The 23,697-nt window shown below is 41.4% G+C and overlaps 1 protein-coding gene across 9 annotated transcripts in view; it reads left to right on the forward strand.

Moving 5' to 3' along the window:
- ASCC3 (activating signal cointegrator 1 complex subunit 3) overlaps positions 1-23,697 on the forward strand; it is a 1,498,074-nt gene that overhangs the window by 815,137 nt on the left and 659,240 nt on the right. The window contains exon 15 of one of the 9 annotated variants that reach the window (XM_029595363.1): positions 1,447-1,839. The exons of the other annotated variants lie outside the window; for them this stretch is intronic. Coding sequence (XP_029451223.1) covers positions 1,447-1,488 — 42 coding nt within the window. The 3' untranslated portion in view covers positions 1,489-1,839. Of the gene's footprint in view, positions 1-1,446; positions 1,840-23,697 lie in introns of those variants that run through there. 9 annotated transcript variants of the gene reach the window in all.

Consider the following 23,697-nt stretch of genomic DNA (forward strand, 5'->3'; position numbering starts at 1 on the left):
AGAGGAATTGTCAGCATGGAACAGCCTCCCAGTGGAAGCAGTGGAGACAAAGGACAGTATCTGAATTCAAGAAATTATGGAATAGTGCAAGGGATCTCTGAGGGATTTTGTGATTTAGAATGGAGCAGTTGCATAGATGGGCAGACTAAATAAGCCATATGATCTTTTTCTTCCATCATTTTTCTATGTTTGAATGTTATATTTTTAGTGGGAATCACTTTGGCACATGGATTTTGTAAGCTGTAGGCCCTAGTGAGTTATCCACCTTATGCAAACCTTGCACAATACGGTTGTTCTATGCATGCGTCTTAAGTTTGGTTATGTTTGTTTTGGAATCCACAAAGGTGAACAGACCTTTCAGTTTCGATTGCAAAGAATAGCCTTCTCTCTGGAATGTATTGAAGCTCTCAAGTAATACTCCCAGCTTTTTGTTTCATTTGACACCAGTAAGCCTGCAATTACCATGACCAAGCAATGTACTTCTGATTGCCTAGCTAATTACATATCTTTCTCTTACGCCTAGCCAAGCCTGGATTTGATCAGGCATCTCAAGGCTCACAGTGTTAGAGCCGTGGCAGCGGTAGTAGCCCTTCTGAGATCTGCCTACATGGAGGATATCTGTAAATCTGTAATGTGGCATTCTCTCTGCACACTCATATCATACTACTGTTTTTGACAGGGCTCCTGACTTGATACTTGTTTTGTCTGTCCTATGGAATTTCTTGAACCTAGCTTCATCTCTTCTAAGGCCCATTATTTTGGTTCCAAATTGACCTATTTAAAAAAAAAAAAAAATGGTATCGCCTGTAGCTACCTTAAACAGTCTTGCCTGTTGGTAGTATTCTAACTTTTTTTTTTTTCACGTTTGTTGTTCCAGGCCACTTGTAGTTTGGGATTCCCCATGTGTGAGGATTGCCATCCTGCTTGTCCTCAAAGAAAGTGGAGTTACTCCCCTGTAATAGGCATTCTTTGAGGAAAGCAAGATTTCAGTCCTCACAAAATTCCCCCTCTTCCCCTTGGGGTTGGTTTTTTCCTGACTTAGCTTTATCATGGACTGAGTAGGGCCCTGCATGGGATGTGTTGGAATGGCCAGGGCTGCATGTGCTCAGAGAGGGATTCTCAAAGCTTCTAGAAGCTTTGATGTCAAAGTTCCATCCTGGGCACTTACTGATGATGTCACCCATATGTGAAGACTGATGTCCTGCTGTCTTCTGAGAATCCATGTTACATGTAATTAAACACACTTTAGTACAGATGACACAAGTTTAACAGCACAAAGAAGTCCCCTCTAGCAAGATGTTTGTTTCTGGAATATATAGTTCAGCCTTTGTTTAGTTTTATCTTCAATAAGAGTGAAATGTCTTGATATTTCAGGTCATTGTTATTGAGTGTTTCTGAAGTTCATAAGGAATATGATGATATTAAACTATCGTATAATATTTTTAGAAAAGAAGAACTCAAGCCATGCCTCTCCCAGCTACTAAATAATTAAATAGAAGGAATAACAAGCACAAGTTAAACATTTAATATAATAAATAGAAGAGGAAGCATAAAACATCTTTACATTGAAACTATCTTATAAAACAAAGAAAAGTATTATGAAACAGAACTTTCATTCTCCAGAAAGGATCTCAAATCTTAGCATTGTTTTTCAAAGGGCACTGTCGGAGACTAAAATTCTAATGATGCTGTAAATTTGTCATTATTTTCCACTGTTTTACTAAGGTGGTATTTACGGTATATGTAAAGTAGTTTCTCATATTATTACCTTTGACAGTTCTTCTGTCAGGTAATCCAGATTTGATTTTATCCTAATAGGAATCACTTGAGGAAAAAGGTGAACAGATTGTTGTGATATATAACATATGGTTGTATGCTTTGAGAGTGACTTGCAATAAAAATATTTGGAAATAAATGTAAAAGTGAGGATCTGATTTCAATGCCTAATAAGTCAGAATATGAAATATTTATTTAGCTTTTGTAGAATCCATTAGGATGTATGTATTATTTTATAACCTAGTAATCTGGTATTAGCTTCAACTGAAACATTTACTAAGGGAAAGTGCCTTTTTCTATGTATGAGCAGATAGTACAATACCAAAATCTGTCGCTCATTCTTTGAGATCTAAACATTGTTTAAGTAATTGTCAACTTTAAAAAACAAAACAAAAAACACAATGCATTGGGAACCAAATGAACTGATTTTTAATTTCAAGAGAAACTTTATTTAGTGAAACTCAGATTTGTGTATGCTGCCACACACATAAATAGGAAACTTGTGTGTCCTCAAAGGCTCATGTATTAGCCTGGTGCAAGGGGCTATGGTGGTACAGCCACTTAGCAATAGTGATCCGAATGCAATCAAATTTGAGATAATCACTGATGGGAGGACATTAAGTAGAATTACTTGTGCAGTATATAACTTTAGAAAGGGAAACTATGACAGAATGAGAAAAGTATTTAGAATGAACTTAAAAGGAGTAATTGCCAAGATTCAAAGATTGCATGAGCATGGACATTGTTTAAAAATACCTTCTTAGAAGCCGAGTTAAAATAAATTCCATGCTTTAAATAAATGTCAAAGGAAGCTCAAATGACTGCCAACATGGTTTAAGGGTAAAGTGAAAAGAGGCAGTTACAGTCAAAAGAGTATATTTCAAAAAATAAAAGCAGACTTTAATGAGGCATATAGACATGAGCGTAAGAGCTGGCAAATTTGATGTAAAACAGTAGTGAGACAAGGTAAAAAAGAATTTGAGAAAATGCTTGCAAAAGAGGCAAAAACAACTTTTTCAGATGCAGTTAAAGCAAAAGCCCGTGAGCAAGTCAGGTGGGCCACAAGCTCGCAAAGAATAAAAGGGGTACTCGGAGGGGGGGGAAACAAGGAAATTGCAGAAAAACTAAATTATTTGCCTCAGGCTTTACTGAGAAGGATGTTGGGGACCTACCCATATCAAATATTCTTTGAAGATGATTTTGAGCAACTAAAGCAAATCTTGGTGATAATTCAAGATGTTATAGATCAGATTGACTACATAGTAATCGACCTAGAGTTATGAAAAAACTCAAACATGAAAATGAAAACCTGTTTCTGGTCACCTGCAACCTATCATTTAAAGCAGCCAAGGTTCCCGAAGAATGGAGGATGGCCAGTCTATACCAATGTTTAATAAGCTTTTCCAGTGGAAAGCTATAGACCAGTGAGCCTGATGTCTGTGCCAGGCAAAATGGTAGAAGCAGATATTAAATACAAAATTACCAGCCATATAGACAGACATGGCATAATGGGGAAGAATCTGTATGGTTTTAGCAAAGAGAAATCTTACTTTAGATATAAAAGCGATAGATATATCACTTGGTTACCTGTTTTGTTCCCAGTCTACAGAAAGACTTGGAGAGATTTAATAAATATCTGGTCAACATTGCTTCTTGTTTGTGTGCCACAAATTAAAAGTAAATCCTCACCAATCAGTGGTATTGTGGATAAGTAAGAAAAACAGCACACAGAATGTAAGAAATCACTTCAGATGCTAAATATAAAGAGACCTTTGAAAGATGTGAAGTTACTTGGGCTTAAACGAGATATTAGTTTAACTATGCCTCATCAGGGAGTGGCATTAGTCCACATTTATTTTATTATCTACAATACATTTAGCAGTTACAACGGTTTCTGGAAAACCAAGAACATCAAATTGTTGTTTCTGCACTTATTCTTAATCATTTAGATTACTGTAATGAGTTGTTATAGGTTTTGCTGTCTGTAGCTTTGCAAAATTGCAACTTGTGTAGAATACTGCAGCCAAGTCGCTTTTTAGATTAAAAGTGTACAATCATGTAACTCCTTTATTATAAAGGTTACAGTCCTTTCCTGTAATGATCAGGGTAGATTCAGGATCTTTTGTCTAGTGTTTAAAGTGCCAAAATACTTAGCTTATCTGCTAATACCCTGTAATCCTATCAGGGCATTATAATCTATATTGCAAGATTTTTTAAAGATACCGTTCCTGTTGAAATTAGTGTCTTTTCTCCCTTGCAAATCTTGAGTGTTTCTGATTGTTTTACTGTTTTTCTTGTTTTATGGATGTATTTTGATGCTAGACATGAGACAACTTGATTGAGATACAGTGCATTGAATTCCTCAGCTCAGTATGCGATGGCGATCAAAAAAGGAAATATTATAATAGGAATCAGGGGCAGCTCAAGACAATCTGCTGACTGAGGCAAAGGATGAGATGGTGCCCCTCCCCCACAAATGCACAGCACAGTCCCACAGCACAGTCCTGCTTTTAGTAGGCTGAAATGTTGGGGGGGGGGGGGGGGGGGGTGAGAAGCAAAGCTCAGGATTCCCAAAGGAGTGGCAGATAAAGCGTCAGTGACAGTATTTCTAGGAAACTGGCCAACCTACCACACTTCCGAGAACTCTACCACCTGCCACTCCCTTAGGGCCGGTGCAAGGGTATTAGGTATCCTAGGTGGAGTTGACAACCTTGCACCACCAGCAACTGTGTGGTGCAAGGTTGTCAACGTACACACAAAAATTATGCGCTTATTTTAAAATTACTTAACCTCCTCTCCAATCTAAAAAGGGAGATTTCACATGAAAAAGTGCATTCAGAGTACAGATTTTTGACATTAAAACATCACTTATAACATGTATATTGTATTTACATGAACTGTTGTGCCAACCAGAAAACCCTGTCAAAATTTCAGTTGGAAATCATAGGTTTAGCCCTCGGATAGCCATACGTAAACTGAATTACAATTACTATTTAGTAATCCTCCCATACCAAAGTAACATTAAATACTAGTACTCAAACAGTAACAACCCTACCTATGAAAAGGCAAAATTGAAAATATTACACCAGGCCCTAAACAACACCACACCTATTAGGAAAACAGAACACACAGGCTGCTATAGATCCCTACACAGAAACTACGTACTAGCATTGATTTCCAGCCACCCTGAGATTGTTCTGGATTAGTGGAAGGAGGATAAACAAACTTTATCCTCTCTCTCTCGTAAACACATTCTAAAACATGTTCATACTCGAATGCACATGTTCATTTTCGCGCACACTCCCTTCCACTCACATGCTCACTCATTGGCTATCTACCTTTCATATACATGCACAAGCTCTCATTTTCACACTTAGTGGTTCTCTCCCCCTTACACACGCTGGCACCTTCTCATTCTCAGTGGCTTTCTCTCCCTCATACACACAAGAAATCTCATGCTCAGTTGCTCTCTCTCCCCTTCACACATATATATACACTGACACACACTCATATTCAGTGGCTCTCTTATCCTCACACGAATAGTCACTAAATGGTTCTCTCTCCCTCACACAAACACTGGCTGTTTTTCTCAAACACACACACACTCTAAGGGCCCTCCCCCTCTCTTCTGAGCCTTTTCAGGCAGCTCTGCCAGTCCTCTTTTGGGCCACCATGAGATAGAGTCCATGGTGGCCAGCCAAGCCTTTTTTTTTTTGGCCATCACGGGATGGGGTCTGTAGTGGCCCTGCTGAATTTTGTCATTGGCTACTGCAGGCACATCACTGAAGCTGAACCACCACAGGCATGTTAATGAAGCTGTGCCAGTATGGATTTTTTTCATGTGCCTGTGGGGTGAGGGTGATAACCCCACAGGTACCTCACTGAAGCCGCACCACTTTTGCTAGGTCCAAATGCCAGGTGAAGCAGCTGCGGCAGGAATGTTTTGGAGGGGCATTTTTTGCCACCCCACAATTTTACTACTGAGGCGGCCACCTCACTCTGCTTCATGATTGAACCACTCCTGTTATAAATGATCTGAAAAGTCATGGGGAATAAAACAGAATATCATATTATCTTTGTATTGAACTATGGTGTGTCTGCATCTTGAGTATTATGTGCAGTTCTATTAGTCCCATCTCAAAAAAAGACATAGAGAACTAGGTATGGTGCAGAGAAGAACAAAAATTGATAAAGGAAATCAGCTTCAGTGTGATGCGAGGCTTCACAGGTAAGGGCTCTTCAGCTTGGAAAAGAGATGGTAGAGAAGGGGCATGATATAAATTTATGAGTGGGATGGAATGAGTAAATAAAGGAGTGTTTCCAGTAATAATAAAATAGAGGTCACTCTATGGAACTAACAACCAGCATATTTAAAACAAATTATAGAAAATACTTGTTTGTTCAATGTTCAGTAATGCTATAGATTCTGTTGCCAGAGTATTTGGTCAAGTTGATTAGTTTAGTGTCATTTAAAAGAGGTTTGGACAAGATCTTGGAGGAAAAGCCCGTAAAACCTTACTAGCCAGGTAGACTGGAGAAAGGTTCTGCTATATTCCTAGGTGTGAAAACAAGAAGGAGATCTTCTCTTTGGGGTCTGCTGGGTATTTGTGATTTGAATTGGCCATTGTCAGAGACAGGATGCTGGACTTTATGAACCTTGTTCTTACCCAGCCTGGCATATCTTAGGGTCTTGTGAAAGCTATCACAACTTAGAATGGTGTATTCACTGTCAGAGATCGTAATTAAAAAGATTAAATTTACCAGACATTTGTGAGAAAGCTAGACATGAGACACCTTGATTGAGATTCTGAATTAGTATACTGTGTTTAGAAAAACATCTTTCCAGAAGATTGAATCCTTTAATTTTAATGAGAGGATTATGCATATTAGAACATTTTTTGATTTTTAAAGAGATGATTAAAGAATTTTATGAACATCTTGCCAAATCATCATAATATTGTATATAATCATTTTGGTAATAGTTTTAGGATTTTTACAGCCTCAACTTTGCTACCATATTAAGAGGAGATATTTGATTTTATATATGTGCCCATCTAGGGATTGTTACGTAGGGGGCCATGAAAGGCCTTGCATTCTGTTACGTAGCAGTGTTTTCGTGTGTCCTTGGGCCTCGACCCTACCCCAGATGGATCCAGAACCGAACCGAGGGTTGACGGCGTGTTCCAGCATGGCTGACGGTCTTACCCTCTGCCAGGCCTGCAAGCTCCCAAGGCCAACAACATGATGATGTTGGAATGTGAATGGTCCTCTGACCATTCCGAGCTCTTTCGGACCTGCCGCTTGGATCGGCATGGAGCAGCAGGCCTGGCCTGAGGACGAGGGCAGACGGGCCTTGACATGAAGACATAACACCAAGGTCGATGCTACGGCATCGCAGACGAAGACATGACACCAAGGCTGATGCGGACGGCATCAGAGATGAGGGTTGGAACAAGACATGACACCAAGGTAGTTGAGGACATGACACCAAGGCTGATGCGAAGACATCACGGACCAATTGTCGATGCGATGCCATCAGGAACAAGACATTGAGGCGAAGACATGACACCAAGACTGATGCAACGGCATCCAGGACGAGACGAGGAACTTGAAGTCCAGACGAGACGAGAGCTGGGAGGGTGAACATTGGCACTGTCTCTCAGGGCGCCCTACTCAGCCCACCTTCACGGGCGGACCCAATGGGCTGGTCGCAGACCACCCTTTCCCACTGCGTGCCTTACACAGCCCGAGGAGGCTGGTTACGGACCACGCTGAGAGCGGGACGAGCGCAGGGAAGAATCCAGTCGAGGTGGGACTCCAACGACGAAGCCAGATGTCATCCGGAGCTCCACAAAGGCTGGCAGGACATGACAGCTCAGGAGCACAGGAACTAATTCTACCTGTAGGCAACTCCACGCTCGGGAAAGACGTCATCTGAGAGAGCATGGACTGACAGGACCAGAAGGCACAGGAGCGCTGAAGCAAACACCAAGAAGGGCAGGACACCAGGAGACGAAACACCAGGACACCTGGACAAGGACCTCAGGCACGAAGACTTGACTTGACATGACATGAAGACGAAACGAAGAGGAGCTCCATGAAGAAGACCTGACAGATCTCTGGCAGGCAGGAGCCTCCAGAGTGAAGTAACTCCGATGCAAGGCCAATACTGAAGTGACGAAGCAGCCCTTTATAGGGCTGGAGCAGGAAGTCCAATCAAAGGTGGGGCCAGCAACACTTCCTGTGGCTGGCCCTTTAAATGCAGCAGAGAGGCGCGGCCACACGCCTAGAGGCAGGCAGCAGGAGCCTGTGCAGGGCCACGGACAGCGGCCCGCACCGACGTCGACGCCGTAGATGCAGGGCTGAGCCTGGAGGCGAGCCCCGAAGATGGCAGCAGCTCCAGCTGCTGCAGGAGGCCCTGGGGGCAGCTCCAGCCGCCAATTGAGCCCGGGGATGCGGCCCGCAGCCCCAGAGGAGGAAGGCGATGGCGGCTCCGCGCTGCGAAGGACAACAGAGAAGTCCGCGGCTCTGGCTGCGGTGAAGAGGGCATGCCAAAGCGGCCTCCGGGCCGCAAGAAGAAATTAAGTCCGCGGCTCCAGCCGCGCGGCAAGGCCCGACTTCGGCGGCGTCCATGCCGCTTCGGGTGAAGAGGAACTGCATGGTGAGCAGGGCCTGCTCGTGGGGATTATCTCCGCGGGCAGGGTTTCATAACAGGGATATTTCTTCTCAGCAAAACTTTTGCTAATTGAGCTTTATTAAAAGATAGGTAGTTATGTTTAAAATATGGAAGCTTATTAAGACTTTCTTCTAAGATATTTTTCTTTTAATTTTTAACATTGAATTTTTTGCCTTTCATTTTCTCAAATTATAGATCTTCATTTATCTAGTTTTTCAAAGCAGTGTGTACCTTCACTAAAAGCTAGGAAAGATAGTAATTTCTTTTACTTTGTTTGTTTGCCTTGATAAATAAGACTAGCAGGCCGATTAAAAAAAAAACAAAACCCCGTGGGAGAGCAAGAGCTCCGTGTTGAGTGCCCGCTCTCTCACTGCACGCCCGCCGCCCGCGGCCCGCGCTAATAAGGAGACTCTAGGGACACTAGCACGTTCCTAGCGCTTCCTTATTAGCGAAAGCAGTGGCTCTCAGTGGGTCTGACAACCTGTGCTTAATTTTACCGGCGTTGGTTTTCGAACCCGCTGACAGCCACGGGTTTGGAAAACGGACGCCGGCAAAATTGAACATCCATTTTCCAACCTGCCATCTGGCAGACAGCTTTTTTTTTTTTAATTTTTGGGTCCTCCGACTTAATATCGCTGATATTAAGTCAGAAGGTGTACAGAAAAGCATTTTTTTTTTTTGCTTTTCTGTACACTTTCCCGGTGTTGTCCATGATTAACGCCTGCCTCTCACAGGGATAACTAATAGGCTTATCAACATGCATTTGTATGTGATGGGTGCTATTAGTTTCTGGGGGCTTGGCCGCGTGTTTTCCACATACTATTACCCCTTACAGTATAATTCCGATTGCACAGTTCTCTATCGACCTGTAGAAAAGGTAGATAATTTTTTTTGTGTGTGCCTTGATAAAAAAAAAAATGACTAGGAAAGTTAAGTGATTTCTTTTAGCTTGTGTGTGTGTCTTGATTTAATTAAAAGATTAGGTTAAATAGGTAATTTCTTTTATTTTGTGTTTTTGTCTTGATTAAAAAAAGACTAAGGAAGGTGGGTACTGTACATTTTTCAACATGGTTAATAACATCTACATATATTATATGTGGTGTCAGGCATCTTGTAGATATCACTTGACTTTTTGCACAAAGTAGTGCTAAGTTAACTGGATGTAAAATCATAAATGTTAAATTTATTTCATATTCTGCTTTTATGTCTGTAGCAGAGTACAAAGTAGAAAGAAACTACATGACTATATCCTGTAGATGGTTAATTTCAGCAATAGAATAAAATAAGTTATTACACAGAATCTTCCCATTCAACAGAAAATTTACTCTTACAACATGTCTTGATTCTTTGCATGAATAAAAAGAATTGTCTCCATATGATCCTCAATGGGAATAATTTTTCACAAAGCCGGCATGAAATAGATAAATACTCATTGTTTAGTAGATATTAATTTGACCATCGAGAGGGATGGTGTAACCAATAATGATTTTTGAGATGACCTAGAAAGGTTGGTAATGATATTATTTGCCTGGCTACATCTGTAAGTTCTGTTGCAAAACTCAAATCAAACCTTACGTTTGCAAACCAGACTGTGCCAAAAAAATTTCAATTAGTGACTAGTTTGAGTAGATTTCTGAAATGTTAACATTGTAAGGCAATATCATGATGGGATGAATGTCAGTAAGTATCTGTGCAACGCATATTTAAAAGCGCTTAATCTTATGATGACAACATACATTTCCCTGGCGTGTGTTAATTAGGTACAGTTCAAATGAACAGCAACATGTTACTAATGCAGAAATTGGTTATGCTGGTACCAGCAACTCCTCACTCTAGTACCAGACTCTAACCTTCCCCGATAACAAATTGAAATTGTATCTAACATGCTGTATAGTACAGGTTATATGGGCATTGACTTTGTTTCGGCCTTACATTTCTACATATTTTAAACAAGTTATTTCTGCTTAACCTATTATTAAAATAGTTTTATTTATTTAATTCATTTATATACTGTCCTGTTATTTTCAATCACAATGGTTTACAACAAACAATATGTAACTTTACTTTCAAATACATATTAAAAACATAAAAATATAAAATAAATAGCCTGAGGCTTCTAGCCTTACTTTGTGTCATTCTTTGCTTTTCTTGATTAAAAAATGAAAAGATTTCCTTATGTTGCTTACCAGAACTTGCATAATCCTATGTTGATATGAGATTGATAACAAAGAAACAACTTTTATAAGCAGCAACAAAGCACAATTTTCTTTTTGGGGGAGGTAAATTGGTGGTAAATCTTTAATTTCCTATTTTTTCATTCTGATTTTGCATTTCATTCTTCAGATAATAATCAAGATTATAGTTTCTGCAAGCACACCCTGTTTTGTCACTCCCACCAATATAAATTTGAGCAAATTGTGATGAAGCTGTGGTGGTGTTATCACATTTGCAAGCACTGGTGCAGGTAGATTTGGAATGCAGAAGGTGGAGTAAGAGAATCCCAGAAAGAATTTTTCCTTAAGAGACCCGATGTTCTTATATTAAAAGGTGTTCAGCTTTTTTTTTCTTCAAGAAAGTATAAATATGTAAGAAAAAGTGTATACTAGGGCAAAAAAAGAAGGGAACATTTGGAATAAAATCACAAGAAGCATACAGGCAAGTTTATATTTCAAAAGTGCTTGAAAGATTCTGCTATTTTAATACATTAATTAGGTTTGTTGGGTTTTTTTAATGTGTAAAGTCTTGACTTGCTGATTGCCTGGTTCAAGGTCAGCAACAGCTTGATGTTGATGTAATCAGGTTTTGATGTTAATACTAAACTCTCTGCATGTGCTTTGTATTGCCAGACCAGAGATATGTTTTTTAATGTTTATCTGTGCTCTTCCATCAAATAACTTTTAATTTGGTTTCCTTATCATCCTGCTAGACCAATCCAGACAAGTGGGTTTTATTCCATCTCCCAGCTGATAGAGACAAAGCACACACCTTTTTCCTCTGTGACATCACTGGATAAAAGGAGGTGCAGCTGGAACTTTTCCAGAAGTCTCTTTGTCTCTCCTGCAGATGGTGGACATATTTATGCACCAAGATTCCAAGCTCCTAGAGTTTTTGGCTCATGCCTTGGCCTGGTTGTGTTAGATTCTCAATTGCACTTTGGGTAGTAGCTCTCGTTTGGATTGATTCTTCCTGTTGAGCAACTTTATCTCCTAGGTCCTTTTGGTTTTTCCCTGATGGAGTAAGCTTCAGGATTCCAGGTTCTTTGGTGGTTGGTGGTCTTGGTTGATTACCTTTTGTAGGTAGCTTCCAGGCATTTTGGCTTGGTTGAGCCTTTGTGGAGAAGGTAATCTCCCTCAATAAATCTTTGGTAGTTCCCCTCTCCTGTTCTCTCTCTCTCTCTCTCTTTCTCCCCCCCTCCCCCCTCCCTTCCTTTCTTTGTAGCAAAGCCCTCCATAATGTTTTATTGGAAAAAAAAAAAAAAAAAAGGAAAGTAATGGATTACCTGGAGCAGTGGTTCATATAGACAGAGTGTTTGTGTAGCAAGTGTAGTATCTGGCACTTCTGAAGGGATAAAGCCTGCAGAGCACTCTCATTCAGTGTTAGGAGCCCTCTGCTAGGCTCAACGCAGTTCTACCACGGCCTGCATACCCAACCTGTAACTCCCTTTATATTAAAAAAAAAAAATTGAGATTAATTCATCACTGGAATGAATCGTGGCCAGAAATTGCCTTTGGAACCTGCTGCATTTCCAGAGTGATAGGCTTATTGTGCCCTACATGTGATGCTGATATGGCGCTTCCTCCTGTGGATTCAATCTCAAGCTTTGTGCTTTCTGACTCCTCTGTTCCTATCGGACAAGGCGCATAAGCAGCCATGGGGCAGCAGAGAATTGCACTGTGATGGCAATTGGATGTTATCAGCTTCCAGCTCTTTCATTGTCAGCCATCTTATGCCCTGCCTCTGATTCCTCTGCCTTAGGGAAACAGGGACCTCAAGTCCTCTCCTCAGGGGAATGGCTCGCAGGAGATCCCAGGGAGGTAGGCATTTATTTATTTATGTATGTATTTATTTATTTATTTATTTATTTGGGGTTTTTTTATATACCGCGGCACGTTTGGAACATCACCTCTGTTTACAGTATAACATAACGCAGCAAATAGTTTTCATTTGTTTTATGTAAAGCCAATAGCAGGTAACAGGCATTATGGAGGGATACATGAACAAACAAGAACTGAGTAATACTTAATGACTTAACAGCAACTGCATGATGAGCAAAAATATAGATCAACAATAAGAGAAAGGCAAAGCTTTGGCAGAGTGAAATAGGGAGAACACATAAGAGAGGGTATTACCAGAGAAATTACATTGTGCGGGGGAGAAAATGCCAGGATGTTTGATGTCTAGGGTGATTGCTAGGAGTGTGGAGAGGTGCAAGGACATCAAGAGTATGCCTGCTTGAAAAGCCAGGTCTTGAGGTTTTGTTTAAATTTCCTGTGGCATATTTCCTGGCGTAGACTTGGGGGCATTTTGTTCCTTAGGGCTGGTCCTGCAATGGTGAGAGAACGTTCTCTGGTGGAGACAAGTTTAGTTAGTTTGGGTGACGGTGTAAGTAGTTTTGCCTGATGTTGCGTTCTGGATGATTTGTGTGGGTTGCGATATATGAATTGCTCTGAGAGCCATTGCATGTTTGGATTGCGTATGGATTTGTGTATAAGGGTGAGGGATTTGTATAATATCCTGGAAGAGATCGGTAGCCAGTGAAGGAGTTGAACTGGCGTAATGTGTTCGTGACGGTGGGCATTGGTAAGTATGCGGGCGGCAGCATTTTGCAGCATCTGTAGGGGTTGGATAGAGGTTTTTGGGAGGCCTAAGAGGATAGCGTTACAGTAATCAAGCTTGGCTAGGATAGTGGCTTGGAGCACGGCGCTAAAGTCGTGTAGGTGTAAGAGGGGTTTAAGTCTTTTGAGAGTGTTAAGTTTGAAAAATCCGTCTTTGAGGGTGGCGGAGATTAACATTTTTAGATTGAAGTGGTTGTCTAGGTTTACGCTGAGGCTACGGTCATGCTGAGAGGAGGTGGAGGGAGGGGATTGTGTGTGGGGTGATGGGGAGCGGAAGGAGATGTGGGGTGATATAATGAGGAGCTCTGTTTTAGAGGTGTTAAGTGCCTGGAAGTTGTCTGCGAGTAGTGTGTTAATGTCAGTGAGTGCAGAGTTCCACATTTTTAAGGCATTCTGTAATGAGTCAGTAATGGGAATGAGAATATGCACATCATCAGCGTAGATAAAGTGCGGGAGACCAAGTTTGGATAGGAGTTGACAAAGTGGGAGGAGATAAATATTGAAGAGTGTGGAGGAAAGAGAGGAGCCTTGTGGTACCCTTGTGGTAGCCTTGTGGTACCCTTCCTCCTTGCTTCCTCCTTGCTTTGAGGTATATTATCCCTGGAGTTTGTGATGGTTATCCTCCAGGTCTCTATGCTTTGCAAAGGCCTGATGAGAGTGGTGTATCACCAGTCTTAGAGCTTGACATCCATTCCTGCTGACCACCATGGCTCTGCTCCAAAGCAGCCAAAGGTGGCTCCAGATGCCTTTGATTTCCAGGCTGCCCTTATCTCATCTCAATCCTCTAGAGAATTGGGCATGGATAATCAGTCAGACTCAGATAATTCATCATACTCCCTGGAGGAAGGAGATTGCTCTTCTGAAGTTGAGAGTTCTTTAGTCATTAAACTGTTCTGTAAGGAAGAGCTGTCCAATCTTCTTACTCAATTTGTTGTCTTAATCAAAATGTCAGACTCTCAGGTAGTGCAATCTATGTCAGGATATTTGATTTTGGATAGAATTTGCAAGCCTCTGAAGGCCTTTCCTCCCCCTTAAAGCCTTGAAATGCTTGGTTTTGGCAGAATGGGAAACTTCTGAGGGAGGGCTTAAGGTGAGTAAAATTATAAACAAATTGTACCCTATATCTGTGAAGGATAAGGAGAGCTTACTTCAAGTTCCTCAGATGGACACACTTTTCTCAGCTGTAACAACCAAGACTACTATACCTAAAAGAGGTGGTGTGGCTTTCAAGGACCTGCAAGTTAGGAAGATTGAGGCTGTCCTTTTTGGTATTGGCGCTGGCCATACAATCCTCTTTATGTGCAGGATATGTTGCTCAGACTATTTTCTGCTGGATTCAGCAGCATTCTGAGAGTCTGGAGTCAAACATGTTTGGAATCGGGTGTTACCTTTTTGTCAGATGCCATGTATGATCTTGTCAGGGTTTCCTTCTGTTCAGTGGCCTCTTTAGTTGTGGCCCAAAAACCACTGTGTGTGCATAATTTTGTAGTGCATACCACATTCAAAGCCCACCTCATTAAGCTGTTCTTTAAGGGCAAGTAAATGTTTGGTGAGGAGCTGTAAATGCTGATCAAGGATCTAGGAGAATACAAGCTCCAAAGGATTCCTGAGGACAGACCCCATTTGGTGCTTCGGGGCCACAGAATCGTTTCTGGAAATACAAACGATTCAGGCCAGGGGAGCAATCCCATTTGTAGGGTGAGTCATTTTCATGGCAAGAATTACTCCTTTTCTGTATCTAAGAAGCCAAGGAGTGAACCCCCTGGGATGCCCTGAGGTATTCATTTGTCCCATTGAGATTCAGTGTTCTGGTAGAGCCTTCAGTGGCCCTACTTTGCGTGGACCTACATCATGTTGGACTAATGGATCCTAGATGTTGTGCAGAAGATATATTCCCTGGAGCATGCAATTCCTATCGTTGATATCATTATGATTTTCCAGTGCATGTCAATCACTAGGAGAGAAGAGGTAAGACCTACCCTGGAAAAACTTCAAACTTGGAAGCAATGATCTTGTCTCGACTGAGGCCAAAGGAGAAAAAAGATGCTCAATTTAAGATAAATTTTCAAAGAGATGTGCCTGTATAAATTAGCACAAGCGTGCGCAAATAAAGGTAGACTTAAAAAAAAACAAAACACACAGGCGTCCATGTGCGCGTGGTTCCCGGCGCACGCTCATGGATATGCTGATTTTATAACATGCACGTGTCACCGCGTGCATGTTATAAAACCCGATGCGCACCCAATTTTGTATTGGCCCGTGCATATGCATGTAGGGGAGGGTAATTTTTTAAAAATACACATGGCGACATGAGTAAGCCTTTCCCAGTTCCCTCTCAGTCCACTCCAATTAAGGAGTGGACTGGAGGGAACGTCCTTATCCCCCTAACTACCATTCCTACCTTTTTCCCTCTCCTCCCCAGCCTCTAAGCTCCCCTAACTATTAGATTTTTTTTTTTGTTTCAAAACTTACTTCATCTTCATCTTCTGATGTGAAGTGAGTTTCACATGCCGGCCTGACTGCCGTCGCACGCTTCCCCAGAACAGTTCTTTACTTTTACTTATCCGGCTATCTTACTTAACCAAATAAGTCTTAAACAGCACTTCGTAGCCAGATAAGTAGCACTTTTAGAGACTTTTCTGTCTATGTGGCAGCTTTGCCACCATTTAGTCAGATAAGTCAAAACTTATCCAGTTATGTTGAAAATACATGCTGTGTATCTTTTAGATACACAAACATATTGGGTAGATTTAAGTGTAGTTTATATAGTTTGTGTGCATTTGTGTATATGATATAAAATGTGTACATGCGTGAACACGGCCATATAACTGCATACATGGGCATGCAAACAATTGTTTTCATTTTATCCTCTTTATTTGGTGATTCTAAAGAAGGATGGGTTTTTTTGCCCTATCTTGGACCTGAAAGAGATCAAGTGTCTCTGGATTCCCTGTTTCAGAATAGAGAATTATTGTGATGTTATAGTGGCAATAAGGAGAGGGTAGCTCCTTTCATCCCTAGACTTGGCAGAGGACAATTTTCAGTGTGCTGCGGCAGCCAAAAAAGTAAACAGAATGTTGGGAATTATTAGAAAGGGAATGGTGAATAAAACGGAAAATGTCATAATGCCTCTGTATCGCTCCATGGTGAGACCACACCTTGAATACTTTCTATAATTTTGGTCGCCGCATCTAAAAAAAGATATAATTGCGATGGAGAAGGTACAGAGAAGGGCTACCAAAATGATAAGGGGAATGGAACAGCTCCCCTATGAGGAAAGACTAAAGAGGTTAGGACTTTTCAGCTTGGAGAAGAGACAGCTGAGGGGGGATATGATAGAGATGTTTAAAATCATGAGAGGTCTAGAACGGGTAGATGTGAATCGTTTATTTACTCTTTCGGATAATAGAAAGACTAGGGTGCACTCCATGAAGTTAGCATGTGGCACATTTAAAACTAATCAGAGAAAGTTCTTTTTTACTCAACGCACAATTAAACTCTGGAATTTTTTGCCAGAGGATGTGGTTAGTGCAGTTAGTATAGGTGTGTTTAAAAAAGGATTGGATAAGTTCTTGGAGGAGAAGTCCATTACCTGCTATTAATTAAGTTGACTTAGAAAATAGCCACTGCTATTACTAGCAATGGTAATATGGAATAGACTTAGTTTTTGGGTACTTGGCAGGTTTTTATGGCCTGGATTGGCCACTGTTGGGAACAGGATGCCATACTGGGTCTGACCCTTGGTCTGACCCAGTATGGCATGTTCTTATGTTCTTATATTCCCATTTCTCTGATTTTGTGTTCTGGGATAACATTTCAGATGCGCTGAGGTCCCAAGCACTTTCAACAAGGTGATGGTTGTAGTTGCAACAGCCCTCTGCAGAGAAGGCAGCATGCTGCATTTCTACCTAGACGATTTGCTCTTGAATGCCAAACAATTCCAAGACAATCAATTGGCAAACCCCAGTGTTCTCGAGATCTTGGAATCTAGGTCGAGTGGTAAACTATTCAAAGAGCAGTCTAGAGTTCTTGGAGCCCTGTTTGATGTGAAAAAAAGGATGTATTTTCCTGCTCAAAAAAGGATTGACAAAATACCACAAATTTGAGCATTTTGGTCTCAAAGGGTGCCCAAATTGTAAGATGATCTCCAACTTATGGGACTAATAATGGCCTCCTTGGACTTAATTCCATGGGTCAGGGTTCACACAAGTCCTTTTAGGTGTCTTTGCTATCCTGTTGGTCAGAACTACAACATTCAGCTGTTTGACACTTCTGGTGAGGAAAGTGGTAAGCGACGCCCTCAAATTTGTTGAAAGGAATAGATTTTCTTCCTAGATTGTAGTAACCTCAGATGTGAGTGTAGTTGGTTAGGGAGCTCACTGTTCTGATCAGGTGACTCAGGGCCTCTGGATCAAAGAAGAGGCCTTGCGGTCCATAAATAAGCTAGAAACCAAGGCTATGAGGTAGTCTTGGTACTGTTCCTTCAGTTAGTTGAAGGGAAGGTCAGTTCAGTTGATGTTGAACAATGTAATAGTTACATGTATGATTAATCAAGAGGGCACACAGTGTCTCAGGTTGGCTCAGGATACAAATCTATTATTCCATGGGTGAAGCATAATTTGATTCATCTTTTCTTGGCTCATTTCACGGGAATCAAAAAATGTCTAGTCTGAATTTCTCAGTAGAATCATTCTATATCCCAGGGAATGGGAACTCAGTCCCGTTAATAATGGACCATTGAGGCATTCTCTTTATGGACTTGATGGCAACCCACAAGAATTAAAAGGTTGACAGGTTTTCAGTCGTTGGAATTGATGCCTTGATTCTGACATGGCCAAAGGACAGGCTTCTTTGTCTTCCTGCCTTGGTTCCTCATAAGCAGGACCATGAAAAGGATAGAGGACCCGTCCAGAATGACACTAGTAGCTCCAGATTTGCCAAGAAGACCTTGGTATACAGATCTGGTAAGAATGCTAGCCAGGACCCTTCTTCAGCTACCTGACAGACACGTGCCTATTGCTGGAGCCAGTTTCAAGGGAAGACCCATATCTAATTTGTCATAATTCTGATCATTGAGAGGGCTCACTTGTGCAGTAATGGGTACTCCCCTTTAGTTATTACAATGATGCTAAAGGCCTGTAAGAACTCAATTTATTTTGCTTATATTTGGATATTTATTTATTTATTTATTTATTTAAGGTTTTTATATATCGGGATACGTTGGGAACATCATCTCGGTTTATAGTTAACTTAATGCAGCAAGGAGCTTTACAATGAACAGATAACAATATGTATCAGGAGAAGATTAACTGTGAAAGGGGAGGGAGTATAAAGGGGGAATTACTAGGCATATATACAGTAATGATTGTATTAACTGTGAAAGAGAAGGGAATTATAAAGGGGATTACAAGGCATATATATGAGTCATATTTACAAAAGGCATTTAAGAGGCTTATATACAGTAATGATTAGGTTGACTGTGAACGTAGGGAATTTGCAGGGGGGATTACAAGGCATATATCTGGGTCATAATTACAGCGATATTTAAGCTTGGCATATTTAGAGGGGGGAGGGTGCAGGGGGGGGGGTAAATAGCGGGGAGCTCAGGATCAGTTGTAAGCCTGTTTAAAGAGCCAGGTCTTGAGGTTCAGTTTGAATCTTTTAGGGCAAGATTCTTGGCGAAGACTAGGGGGCATCTTGTTCCAGAGGGTGGGTCTGGCGAGGGAGAGGGCATGTTCTTTGGTGGATTTAAGTCTGGACAGTTTAGGTGAGGGCATGTGCAGCGTGGCGAGGTGTTGAGCTCTGGTGGGTCGGTCGTGGGTACGGAGTTGGAGGTGTTCTTTGAACCAGGGCATGTCTTGGTTGTATATGGCTTTGTGGATGATGGTTAGCGATTTGTAAATGATCTGGGAGTTGATGGGCAGCCAGTGTAACTGCTTGAGGACCGGGGTGATGTGGTTGCCACGGTGGACATTGGTGAGGATGTGTGCGGCAGAGTTTTGGAGCATCTGAAGGGGCCGAAGGGCACATTTAGGGAGGCCTAGGAGGATGGCATTGCAATAATCAAGTTTGGATAATATGGTGGCTTGGAGGACACTGCGGAAATCATTAATGTGGAGCTCTCTTTGAGAGCTTTTGTGAGCAGCCAGTTTCATAGGGCAGACATTGTGGCCATTCTGGCCTTTGTTTACAAAGGTCTAGATAAGAGGCTAGTGCTTAGTTCTCCATTTCTTGATACAGAGGTTGGGTCATACGTTGCTCTGTAGCTTTGCATCCAGATGTAGCCTGCTTCCACTGAGGGGCTAAATGTATACTCCTTCCATTTCAGTCCTTGATTCCTCAGTATACTAGTAAGTTCTCCTTTTGAGCCTGTGAAACAAGCTTCTGTAAAGGATCTTTCCTTGAAGACAGTTTATCTGGTGGCCATCTGTTCCACCAGATGTCTTTCAGACTTGCAGGCCTTATCTGGTAGAGACCCTCTACCAGGTATTCTCTAGTAAAGCAGTAACCGATTGGCCAGTTCCATCCTTTCTCCCAAAAATGGTTATGCCCTTTAATTTTAAGCACTCAATCTCACTGCCAGCTTTCTGGGAGAGCGAATGTCATGATAACAAACAGGGTTTATCGTTCAGATGTCTGACATACACTTCTCAGAAAATGAGCAGACTGTTTTGTTTGATGGTTCCCATGGGGAAAAGCAGCTTCCAAGGCTACTGTGGCCAGATGGATCATGGAGATGGTTGCATCAAAATACTTGCTGAAGGACAGACACGTGCCGGAATTGCTCTGTGTTCATTCCATGAAGAGCCAGGCATCTTCATGGGTAGAATCATTTGTAGTAACTCCATACCAGCCACCTGGTTATCCTTGCAGACTGGATATAGAAACCAAAGCAGATAATTGCATTCAAGGCAGGCATTTTCAGAGCAGTCCTGTCATCCTGCCACCTGGGTTAGTCTAAAGTTGGGTAATTCCCATTTGTCTGGACTGGTCTAGCAGAATGATTAGGAAGGAGAAAATTAGTCATACTTGTTAATTTCCTTCCTTTGAGTCCTGCTAAACCAGTCCAAGATCCACCTGTGAACACAACTGTTGCACATATGTAGTTCTCTCTCACTCTGTCCTTGCCTGTCCTTCCGGAAGTATAGGGATTGTAGTTAACTCTTTAGGGAAGTAGCTAGACCTATTCTGTTTCCTGTCTTACTCTTCTTCCTCCTCACTTCTCTTCTCCTACTTAAGGAATACTGGTAGAGGTTCCTTTCTTCTGGTAAGGGTAAAGGTACTATTTGTTTAGAGAGATGCTTCCATTGCTTTGACAGAAGGATGCTGGCAATGGCCCAGGCTGCATTTTTCTGTATGGAGAAATGCGGAGTGGTGGAGTAAACTCATTTCTCTGTGCTAGTTTAGTGGAACTGAAAGGAAATTAACAGATATGACTACATTTCTCCATATTTTATTAAACCCAGACCCATGGGCAATCATTTTATCACTTGAAGCCACCACTCACCATTGTGTTTGTGAAGCACATCCATTTTTTTATGTAGTATTACACATAGAGTATGCTTAGATGGCAGTATGGGATATTATTTTACCAGTGGGGCAATCATGACCACCCAAGCTTGCCCTTACTTCCTGTCATAATGACACAATGCACAATCAGTATGATAAATTTGGATTTAATTACTCGTTTCCAAATGCGAGCTCAAGATGAATTACAAATTCAGCTGTATACTAAATATGATCTTGCCCCAGAGGGATTACAGTCTGAGGCAATAGAGGGTGCAGTGACTTCCCCAAGGTCACAAGCAAGAAGTAGAATTTGAACACTGGCTGCATTAATTCTCACCTCACTGCTCTAACCAGTAATCTACATCTCCACTCCACTGTATTAATAGCCTGACAAAGGAATCTAGCCTAGCTACCAAAACTTTCTTATCTAATCATATATATACATAGGAGCCTACTTTTCAAAATGATTGAGGGTGCTAAACTCAACACCATGGACACAGTAAAGGAGTTTTTTTCAAGGCCTTTTGGATTTTTCCTCACTTAGTCAAAATCCTTTCTCGGTGAACTCTTCTCCCAAGGCAGATGAGGGATTTCAAGCAGCTCTGCTACATATTAATAGCTTTTCTTCGGCTCCTTTTAGAATTCTCTCTTTTGAAACCCAGGACCCCTTTTCCTTCCTTCATGGGACAGGCATTCATCTTTCTCCAAATTCTCCTCAGTTGAGAGAAGATCAGCCTTCTCTGTGAAAGGAAGGGAAAGACCCCCACTAGCACCAGTCAGTGGGAATTTGGCACCCTCAGACTATTCTTTGCAGACTGACTTCTCCTTAATTCCAATCTCAGTCTCCTTTTCCCTCTGACTCTGTGACATGGGCACAGCAGTTTTATTAAATCTAGAGCACCTCCCACTGGGGCACCTCCTAACATACTCAAGCATGCATTGATCTCACTAGCAGGGGCAGGTCTTTTTTGACCATTGATAATACACTACTGGCACATCAGATATGTTGAAATCATTGTAGCCATAACAGTTAAAAGCAAACTCTAGTTGTAAGGGGCAAGTTTGGCATTTCCCTTGCATTTATGCTTGTGTGTATCCACTCCCCCCCCCCCCCCCCACACACACACTTACCTAATTCAACGAGATAAGTAGGAGGAGTTAAGTTTGGAATTAAATATAGGATAATTGACTCCAGGACCATTGGCCTGACTCATACTACCACAAAGGTTGTTGTCATTATCATTGTTTATTTATATTACATTTTCTAACCAGAGAGTTCAAAGGGTTTTAAATAGGTTTTAGTAACAATGGGAACAGATGGAGGGGATGGTTTCAGATAGCAATGGATGCATAGTAGGTATGGCATACAGAGGGAGCAAGAAAATTATTCATTAATCTAGTATAAAAATTGACATAGCAGTGCTTTGCTTAAAATGTAGGGGTCAGAGGTGTCACAGACAGTTTAAAGATCCCTGTGACTAAATTGGCTCAGTATATTGTACTTCTGTACATTGTTTAGATTATGTACAGAAGTTCTGTAGAAAGTTTGGAAGGGCTGAGGTACCTTGGCTGGTGCTGAAAGTAGTTTCAAACAAGTCAGAATGTCACCATTCTTCTAAAGGATCAGAGGTCTGAGGCCAGGCTGATGTGGGAAGTGTTCCATAATGTTGAGACTAATCCTGTGAAGGTTCTCTTCCTTGTGCATGGTGAGTTATATTGTTTTAGGAGAGGGTATAGCCAGGCGGTCTTGTGTTGCATAGCGAAGAGAGCGAGTCTGTGTTAGGAGTTAGAGATGATATGATATGAAGTTGGTGCTTCACTTTTAAGAGTTCTGTAGTCCAGTGTTAGGATTTTTAATTTAGTGCAGTAGAGGGTTGGGAGTCAATGTAGTGTGTTTAGAATCGGTGTTATGTGATCAAATGTTCTTGTATTGATTACCAGATGGGTGCATTCTGTATGAATTGGATGCAGTGGTTAAGTGTAATAGATACCAGTCTAGAGTGTGTTGCAATATAACTGGAGATTAGAAAGGCTTAGTCATCAGCTATGAAAGTATGGAAGGTGCAGAGCTAGCAGAGGTGGAAGAAGGCTGTTTTGGTTATCACTTGGATCTGAGGTTTGATGGTTAATTGAGAATACAAGATGAAGCCCAGGCTTGGGACAGTGGTGTTCCATCTAAGATCATTTTGAGCTGAGGATGGGTAGGTTTTAGTTTCCCTATCCACAACATTTCAGTCTTATTGGGGTTTGGATTTACCTTGTTTTGTCATAGCTAACAAGTCACCTTGTCCAGACAGTTGTTTTGATTTCTGGTGTTTTAGTTTGAGTTAAGTGGGAACAGTAGTTGCATGTCGTCAGCAGAGGAGTAATGTGTGATTTGGTGGTTTCTGATAAGTTTACCCAAACAGGCCTTGTAAACAGTTGGAGCTCTGGGTCCCTTTTAAGCAAGGCCTTCATCCTTCCAGGCCACAGCACGACAACACCAAGGATCTCTAATCTGCTGCCTAACCTGTGCCAAGCCCATTTTAATGGCAGATAAAACCTGGACTTTCCAGAGTTCTCAGTCAATGCCCCAACAATAGTGGGTCCCTCTTCCCCCATTAAGAGTGACTCAGGCCATTCCCTATATCTAACCCTCCCCCAGGCTTCTGTATCCCTAAGCTTTAGCAAGGCAAATATATAGGAGACATATTGCAATACATTAACACACTCAAGTGCTGGGATATATTGCAGTACATTGAGAATACACTGATGTGTTGGTTAGGTTATTATAGAAAACGGATATTGGTTGATAATGTGAGGAGACATAAGGGGGATAGGAAATGTATGATATATTTGTTCTAAGAATGTTAAAATAAGGGATATAATCATTGCAGTATCCATTGTGAGATACTGATCTGA

Source organism: Rhinatrema bivittatum, chromosome 3 (genome assembly GCF_901001135.1).
Source record: "Rhinatrema bivittatum chromosome 3, aRhiBiv1.1, whole genome shotgun sequence".
NCBI lineage: Eukaryota > Metazoa > Chordata > Amphibia > Gymnophiona > Rhinatrematidae > Rhinatrema > Rhinatrema bivittatum.